The sequence below is a fragment of the Mya arenaria genome, chromosome 3 (genome assembly GCF_026914265.1).
Source record: "Mya arenaria isolate MELC-2E11 chromosome 3, ASM2691426v1".
Taxonomy (NCBI): domain Eukaryota; kingdom Metazoa; phylum Mollusca; class Bivalvia; order Myida; family Myidae; genus Mya; species Mya arenaria.
The window spans coordinates 57539178-57548876 of NC_069124.1; the positions used below are offsets into that span (position 1 = coordinate 57539178).

General features: G+C 35.9%; 1 protein-coding gene across 1 annotated transcript; it reads left to right on the plus strand.

Moving 5' to 3' along the window:
- Positions 1 to 23: 23 nt before the first annotated feature.
- Positions 24 to 6916, plus strand: LOC128226832 (coiled-coil domain-containing protein 134-like). The gene is made up of 7 exons (XM_052936903.1): positions 24 to 115; positions 1076 to 1242; positions 2514 to 2638; positions 2984 to 3068; positions 3606 to 3784; positions 4770 to 4844; positions 5522 to 6916. The coding sequence occupies exons 2-7, from the start codon at positions 1077 to 1079 to the stop codon at positions 5663 to 5665; spliced, it is 774 nt and encodes a 257-aa protein (XP_052792863.1). The 5' UTR covers positions 24 to 115; position 1076; the 3' UTR covers positions 5666 to 6916.
- Positions 6917 to 9699: the final 2783 nt, after the last annotated feature.

The following is a 9699-nucleotide window of genomic DNA, read 5'->3' on the forward strand; positions in this document are numbered from 1 at the left end:
AAAACAACTAAAAATGGCCAAGGAGTTCCGAATGTTTCATTTATTCGCTTAAGCAAGCGCCTGTCTGTTGTTTACATGATCAACACGTGTCAAATGTCAGCCTGACAGTGTCCAGGTAATTATACGATTATTATAAAATATCAAACATAACAAAAGATAAAAAATGTCGCTTCATTGATTTATAGGAAAGGTGCTTTTTATGCTTTGGAACAAAAACGATGATATTTTTTTTTAAACTTCGTACACTGTACTGTTTGAAAAGTTGATATACATGTAGCTTAGCCTAAAAGGAGTTCTAAATTGCCTACATACATTGCGGAGGATCTAGGACATTCATGGCCTGTTGATTTTATAAAGGCTGTATATAAATGAGCAGTATGATCTCATAATCATATCAACCAAATAAGCTATTTATGCACCTTTGAAACCACGCCTCCCCCCCCCCCCCCAGGTCCGGGGGGTATGCCAGGAATAGCAGGGGAAAGGGGCCATGTTTTAACATTTAAGGTGGTCTCCCAGTGCCGAGTGAATGCGGTGGTTTTGTTTTTGCGCCGAAAATAGTGTGATATGGGCTTTATCTAGGATGTCCCCCGGGTGCGGGGGCATTTGGCTGGGATTTTACCAGCAGTGTGTTCCAATTTTACCTGGGATTAGCTGGACCGAAAGTCAAGTTCCCGCTATTCCCTGGACCTGGGGGGGGGGGGGGTCATGGTTTCAATCGACTGGTACATAAATAATCATGTTCCAATCATTTTTTGTCTTAAAAATGCACTGGTTTCCAAAAATTGGCTCATTTCAAGACAATTTTTTTTTAAATGGTCAGAATATTCAATCTGTGAGAGTGCAGCTTTAAACATTAGATTTAGAAATATAGCTAAAAAGATTTAAAGATTTTAACAAGTAGACAATATGGTGTACAGTAACCCATCATTAAGAAATAGCCTAATTTGAAACATGTATTATAACAGTCCCAGGTTTCAATCAGAAGCTGTACTGTATAATGGTACAGTTTTAGAATTTTGTGTACATGCAATTCAAACATAAAACCTTTTTTGTTATGTTTTCTTTAATAAAGAATGTTACGAACAGTGTGGTTATTGGATTTGGTATGTCTGGTGCTGTTGGTGACATATGGGTTTGCTGAAGGCACAGTGGAAGTAGAAGACCAAACCAACCCATCTTCTGGTGATGATGAAACTGTCACTGGAAAAGTGGACAACAAAATATCAGAATTTCAGAGATGTAAGTAATGGAATTTCTTGTATTGATTTATTGAGATAAGTGTGATACTGTAAACCCATTTGTGCTGAATTGGGTCATATTATGCTGCTTGAAATTTATTTCCAAAAGCATGAATATTGATGACACATAAAAAAAACATATTCATTTATAATCTAAGACTGATTACTATCTGGATCTGTATTCATAAAGCAACTTTCATGTAAGGTGAATTTTCAACTTAGTAGAAAATGTTGTTTTTTTCTTATATGATTTATTAAATTAACCAAACAGGTTTTGTACAACAAAAGTATGTAAGGAAAATATCCATGAAAATAGTCAAAACAATGAACCCGTATGATTAAATTTGATAAAAAGAAGAGGGGATTTAAAATTACCATTTTAAAAAGTGAGGAATTTTTGACTATGTCACTACTTAAAATACTTTATGAATCTGTATCAGTGTATGTCTGCTCCACATTGTTCCTTAATTAAAGGGACTAGACACCAGATTGTTAATGAATCTGCAAATACCGAATTTCCTCAAAACAAGCCTTGAATGGTCAATGCGAGCTAGCAGGATGCCGATAATGCATCATTTTACTTGATTAAAAGAATAAAGGTATCAATCATGTTGCTGTCATATCTGAGTTTCCCCCTTTAAAAATAGCGCATAATGGGTTCCCATTTAATATCATTTCTGTATATGAGCACAGATAATATACCCACCCTATTTTAAAACTTACTGAAATTTATGTGGTAGACAACCCCTGTAAATATCGAATCGGAAATATGTGCAAAAAGCTGCAAAAAATCTATGTGTTGTTAGCAATGTGATATGTAAGATATGACGTGTTGTACACAACAATGTCAATTTTATGTAAGTTTTTAACAAATGTCTTTTTTTCTTGCAATTGCATTATCTGACTGGTGTCTTGTCCCTTTAGATATAATGTGCAAAATGATAATTATAAACATGTGAAATTAACCTTTCTGGTAATCATTTACATTCGATTACAGGCAGTTTTAAATATCTAACATAGCAACATAATGTAGATTGCTGTATATAATTTCAAGTAACAGGACATGAATGAAAGCCTTATTTAATTGTAGGAGGTTGTTTGTATGGAAGTGAAAGTAATCCATTTGATTATACAATCCTATGCTATTATTTATTTACAGAATATAATCCCTTTTTTGTTTGATTGAATGGTTGAATGACTTGTTTATTACTTATTAATGATAATATTCATACTTTCTCTTAACAAGTTTAACAGCAACGTTTATGTTTTCAGATCTTGGTCTGTTTGAGCAGAACAGGGCCATCCAAGTGGATGCAGTGAAATCCATCGTCAAGTCAAACCTGAAATATGAAAATAAGTATAAGTTGACCAAAGCCATGATTGAACAGATTTTCCAGGTAAGACTTATTAACAACAATTGCATGTACCTCATTCTGTTATGAGCCAACCATTTGTCAACCTTAATCAATATATTTACCTGTTTTACAACAACTGCGCCTATTACAGAACCATTTTAACATTTTTTTAACATATTTTAACCTAAGAGTAAAAGTTTGAATTGTTATATTTCTTTAAAAAACTAATTCATTTGTAATAAAGTTAAGTTTACAATTCAAACTAAGATGCTTCTTTACTATGGCCTCTGATCTTATAGCTGTAACCTGTCTAAGTTGATAAAGAGCATTGAAATTGATGCAACTGTTGCATGTTTATTCTTACAAATAATGATTTTTCGACTTCAGGTGATTGGCGAAGCTAAGACCAACCTGACAGAGTGGGGCTTTGTACCTGGGGATGACTGGCCACAGGACAAAACAGTGCAGGAGGGTAGAACGAAGTTATAATTTAAAACTGGACAATGTAGTAACAACTAATATTTTACAGCAGTTTCAACAGTTTGGCAAGTGTTTGCGATTAAAGTTGCTAAATATATATGCTGGACCCAGCTGTTATCCAATGAGTTCAGGCACAATGCTGTCAGTAGGAATGTCAGTGTGTGATGTTCAGGAACCAGTTTGTCTCTAGCTAGACATGAACATATGGAGGGATGATTATGTTTGGCGTTTTCCAGCATAGGTGCTAGTCTGTATTGTAACTCTGGAGGCTCTACATAAGGACCTTGACCCTAGCTCACAGGTCAAGGTCATACTAAGAAATAGATCTCCATGCATTACACATATTTACATATGGTTTTTCTTATTTGAGGCTTTTTAGATAACTTTACAAAAATGATTCATTGAATCTTGCAAATGTAATGATATAATGCATACACCTGCATTTATTCTGGCTGACATATTGAATGTAGATTAACATTGGCTCTAGGAAAACTTTTACTTATATCTCCTAGCACTGTCTTACTTTCAGCTTCTTCAACGGTTCTGGAGAATGTGGCCATGTTTGGTGACTTGGTGTTGCGGCTTCCAGACATCACTCACTCTGTGTACGACAAGAACAAACAGTGGGAATTCCTGATTGGCTGGGCCACATGGTTCTGCCTTGAGTCCAAGGTCTATACAGGTCCACATGGAAAACTGCTCAACCTGGTAAGTACTAGGTACATGTAGTCTGGGGATAGGGATATCACACACTCATTTTGTCATGGTTTTCCTCAGTAAGTTATACTACTCAGGGGGGGGGGATATAGAAGAGTTGCATTTTCCTCTTTCTGTCACATTCTGGCGTGTCACATTGATGCAACAATTTCTATTGCATGTACCTCCAAAAGAATTACACTCATGAAACCTCATTTGAATGTTGGTCAGCACGGGCAGTTGTGCAACTGTTATAATTTATTTGACATTTCACTTGGTCTTGCAAAAGTTATGGCCCTTAGTAAGAGAAATGGTCTGAAAAATCTTATGTCTCATGTACCTCCAAGAGAGCTACACTTAAACTTATGAAACTCATACGAATGTTGGTCAGCACCAGCAGTTTTATTTGTCATTTCACTTGGTCTAATAATAGTTATGTCTCTTGACTTAGTTAAGAAAATGTCTGAAAAATCTGTTGCATGTAGCTCCAAAGTATTGTGCCTATTCACATGAAACTTCATAGGAATGTTGGTCAATATGGGAAATTGTGCACCTGTGATTTGTGTAACATTTCACTTATTCAAACAAATTACAGCCCTTTACTTGTAAGTAATGGTCTGAAAAACATTCAGACTGGCATTTCAATTACAGAATGCTGTTGAGCTTACATGTGTATGTTCATGTTGGTTATTCCGAACATAACATTTAACCAGTCCTGTGCCATGGTGGCATTTGGGGGTATACATCTCTTTTATGAAAGTTCTAGCTGTATTTCAAGTTCTTGTTGCCAAATAAGGAAGATGGGAATTATTTTAAAAGTATGTAATATTCAATTCCTGATACTGCATGCATACGCATAAGAATTGACAACCGTATTAATATTGAGCATTTGAATTTGCATTATTGTAGATTTTAAATCCTGTGAACACAAAGTAAAACTGATTTTTGTGCCATTCTAAGTTCTTAGTTTTACATAATGCATCTCATGTTCTTTCAGATGTCTCAAGAGATAGGGCTGATACCAAAGGAAAAGAACTTCATAAATCCATATAAGGAGGAAGAAGTATTAAGGGTATGCTTAACTAGGGATTCTTAGACTGTCTATTTTCGAATAAATAAGTTAAGGTATTATATTGTCATGACCTTGGTGTCGTTGTTGGCATCATTGTGCAAAACCTAAGCCATCACTAAAAAGCTGTTTGACAAGTGGTGGCATTTGCTTCATGTTGCTTTTGTTATAAGTCTATTTCCACATTACCTATTGCTGTGTCGTTTAGTTTCTAGAGTCGACCCCAGGAGCTGTTTCATCCAGAATCCTCCAAATTCCACAGAACTGCGCTGTTGAACATATTTCCTCTAAGGGCAGAAACCCTTTCTTGTTGAAATGGCCCACAGTACATTTGTTAAATGAAACTGTTCCCCTGGATGGGTTGAACCCATGACCTCTTGGTTGAGAGATGAATACCTAGGTGCAGAAACCTCTTCTAGAAATATTGTTGTAATCGCCCCCAGTATGTGTGTTCAATAGAAAATTCCCCTGGTTGGCTTGAACCCACGACCTCTTGTTTGAGAGGTGGATACCTAGGTGCAGAAACCCCTTCTAGAAATATTGTTGAAATGGCCCCGAGAACATGTGTCCAATGAAAGTGTTCCCCCTGTTTACACTTGAACCCACAGCTTCTTGGTTGAGATACCTACGTGTACATGTCTACCATTAAACTTACTCACCCTCTTGCTCTTTCTATTAAGAATGTGGAAGCAGAAGTCTTGGAGCAGATGATGAAAGAGAAGGAGAAGAAGGAAAAGGCAGACAAAATCAAACAGAAGTCAAAGGAGACCAAAGCCAAGAGAAAAGGGCCTCGGTTATCAGGGGGTGGGAAGACAGAGTTGTGATGTTTGGAATGTTTAGATCTCATAATCATATCAAGTAACAAGCATTACTGTAAGCATAGTATTTTATTTTTATATAATGAATGTGCGTAACATGCATTTTAAGCAATGGAGGTTGTGCTTATTTAAAGCAGACCAATATCATTGCTGTAAATGTAGTCTTAGAATATCAGAGCGTTTTATAAGGAGGTTTTCTTAATGACATTGTTTGGGAAAGAACATTTAAGTAGATGGATAATAAATTAAATAAGGAAAGATGAATGAAAATATCCTGCGCAGCCTGAATATGTTAACGTGTATCAGTGTTTATTACCCCTTTGCGCTTCATGCAAGGTGTAGATTCATGCAATGTGTGTTGTTAAAGAAAATTCTTGTTTAAATCCCTATAGTAGTTTTATTAAGAGGTAAGGCTCTCAACTCAATGTTATTGGCTTTGTAAAATTTAAAAAGTCTTTCTATGTCCTGATGAAATTATATGATGCTTCAGTGAAAGAGTTGCATGTATGTGTTTTTTGATGCATGCATATAATATTTAGTTGCAAATCATTTGGTGCATATATATTTTTCACTCATCATTCCAGGATAAATGTATATCTAGAATTTGTCAATGGCTTATATACATTTTCTGTTTTGTTGTCTGATTTTTTGTTTAAGAGTGTCTGATGAATCATGACAGTGCAGGTTTTAGACATGTTAGGCTATAATGATAATGCATGTTTGCAGAGTGAAAGAGGATCAGGATTGGATCTCACGTGCCTTAACTTGATGTGTTTGCTCAAAATAACTTTTCGATTATCAAATTCAGAAAATCAAATATTCCAAACTTATTTCATGTCAATTTATCAGGATTGACTAGTTTTTGAGTTGGTTTAAGAAACAGAATTTAAAACAAGATTATTAGAGAAATTCAAACACATATTGTTACACAAAAGTGCTGAAATGATTAAGACATGCATGCATTTCATTTGTGGTTTAGCTGAAATCCAATTACAGTTGTAGTCTGTTTCAGGCATGTTTACGACTGCTTTCATATCCTATTGAAAATCTCCTTGTTTATTTTTGAGCAAGTCATTCAATGTAAAAACAGTTGTCGTTTTATAAATTTCAATCATGAAATCATTGTATGCCGTAAAAACTCTCCATCTGAGAAACTTTGGATTCAAACCAATATTGAACCACAAACTTAATGATAACATTGTTATTGTATTTTTTATTTTGTAATACATGTATGTGCAATAAAACATGACAATGATTTATCTGTATATCTTTGGTAGATCCGGGGAGCGTTTGTAATGTTTCCAGGTAGACCATTCTCATTTACTCATTCTGTGAATTTAAAAAGTTGTTATATTGTCATAACCTTAATGTTAATATATGTAAATTGACCCAGGTCATGACAATGTCTCAACTTTTTTGTTGAGTATATATCTACACATGAAATTGTCATGCAAGACTTAAATACGAAACATCTTCAGAGATTTTTTAAAACGTTATACCATTTGAAGTTAAAACCTTTACTGATATTCCAATTACTTATTTGTTAAAAGATGCACCAACAATTGACAAGCTCTTTTGCATTAAAATTTGTTTTAAAGGAAAAAATATTTAAGGAAAACACTTATTAAAACCTAGTTTGACCAGCTGGCTGGTGTGTCTGTAAACAATTGATTGTTAGCATTATATTGTCTTTTGTCTTGTGTCTTGTTTATCTCTGGCGTTTCTTTCGATTTTTTTACCATACATATGTATATAGTATTGCCCATACAGTACTGGATATAGCCCTTTAAATTATCATAATTGTTATTGCTGTCAAGTGTTGAAGTACAGTCTAAGGGAGACCACCTAAATTCCACAAGTGTAGTTTTTCTTTTATTTTTCTCTCCCTTGCCTTTTGTGAAGAGGTGATAGTTACAGTAAAAGAGAGTCAACCTGTACCGACTGTGTGCAGCTGTTTTTATTCTCCTGTGCCATTGTGAACTATCAGTTTGTTGCCTAGTATCCATACAAACATGCTCTGAAATGAAAATGACCAAAAGGGCCATACCATTAGAGCATAGGTCCTCATGGGCCTCTTATTTATTTTTATGCCCCCTTTTGAAAAAAGTGGGGTATATTGTTTTGCACATGTCGGTCGGTCGGTCGGTCGGTCGGTCGGTCGGTCGGTCTGTCTGTCTGTCGGTCGGTCGGAATACCAAATGGTTTCCGATCAATAACTTGAGAACGCTTTGACCGAGGGACCTCATACTTGGTATGTGTATTGGTCATCACCAGCAGATGAACCCTATTGATTTTGAGGTCAGTGGGTCAAAGGTCAAGGTCAGTGTGACCTTTACATGAAAAACGGTTTCCGATCAATAACTTGAGAACGCTTTGACCCAGGAACCTCATACTTGGTAGGTGTATTGGTCATGACCAGCAGATGAACCCTATTGATTTTGAGGTCAGTGGGTCAAAGGTCAAGGTCAGTGTGACCTTAACATGAAAAACGGTTTCCGATCAATAACTTGAGAACGCTTTGACCCAGGGACCTCATACTAGGTAGGCTTATTGGTCATGACCAGCAGATGAACCCTATTGATTTTGAGGTCAGTGGGTCAAAGGTCAAGGTCAGTGTGACTGTAAGCTGAAAAAAGGTTTTCTGATTGTCCATATTTTATTTAAGTGTCCAAATCCTACTAACAATTTGGCTCCCAAGGGGGCATAAATGTTTCACTAACATCTCTTGTTTTATTTTATTTGAATTGAGTTGTTTTATTTATTTTCATGAACAGACATCAAACACCCACTGCCAGATATTCATTTGAACATTTTTTTTTTAAACCTAATAACATTCTACTCCGCATTATAAGTAGTTTTCGGCCAGATGAAGCATTTCCTGGCAGATTTTCAAATATAAATGAAGCACAGGTCTCTGATTTAAACTTCTAGGCCCGCTTCAATAAAGACTAAGGCTTAAATCGGAAATTTCGACTCCGTTTTTTACGTTAACTGCGTTTCAATATAAATACCGTTAGAACATTACACGTGTAGATTCTTTTCGGTCGTCCATTAGCACCATAAAAATGAGCTTTCTCGGTAATGCATCTGAAAACACTTTTTTATCCCCCGCCTTAAAAAGGCGAGGGGATATAGTAATGTTTGGCGCGATTCCGTGCGTCTGTGCGTGCGTGGGTGCTTGCGTCCGTGCGTCCGTCCGTCCCACATTCATTTCTTTGCATCTCCTCGTACATTTCTCATGCGATTTCTACCAAACTTTCACAGATTGATGATCATAAAGTGAAGCAGCGCATATTGTCGGGCTTTCCCGATTCGACCATTTTTGAAAGAGTTATTGCCCTTTGCTTATTTTACATTTAAAATTGGTTTCTTCGCAACTCCTTACGTTTTTCATGCGACTTCTACCAAACTTTCACAGATTGATGATCATAAAGTGAAGCAACGCATATAGTCTGGCTTTTGCGATTTGACCATTTTTGAAAGAGTTATTGTCCTTTGCTTATTTTACATTTAAAATTGTCTACGGGCTTTCATGAAGGCATTATTTAAGGAAGAGTTTATTACCCTTTCTTAATTTTACGCAATTCTTATGTTCCTGAGAGACCACCCTTACCATTGATTGGCTTTCAATACAAAAAATGCCCCAATGAGGCGGGGGATGAAGCTGTCCGTGACCGCTCTTGTTTATTTTTTTACTCTATGGTACCGATATTGCAAAAAACAATACTATGGAAGTATTAAGAATATTTTGGTTTTAGAGGGGTGCGAAACCACGCCTGTAAAGTCAATAAAAATGTTCACCGACGCCTTAGCCAGTAGGCCGCAAGGACTTGTACAAAATCCATTTTTACCATTTAAGAATATATTGATAACATCACGTGACAATGTCAATCGACCAATCACGCTACAACGAATCGATAAATTATGTTAGTAACGGTATTCAAAATTATGGCCTTCAACGACAATATTTGAGAATATTTTAACATTTGTGAAAGGGTTTTTAAACGTCAGTACCTTAGTCGTAAAAATTTAAATGATTT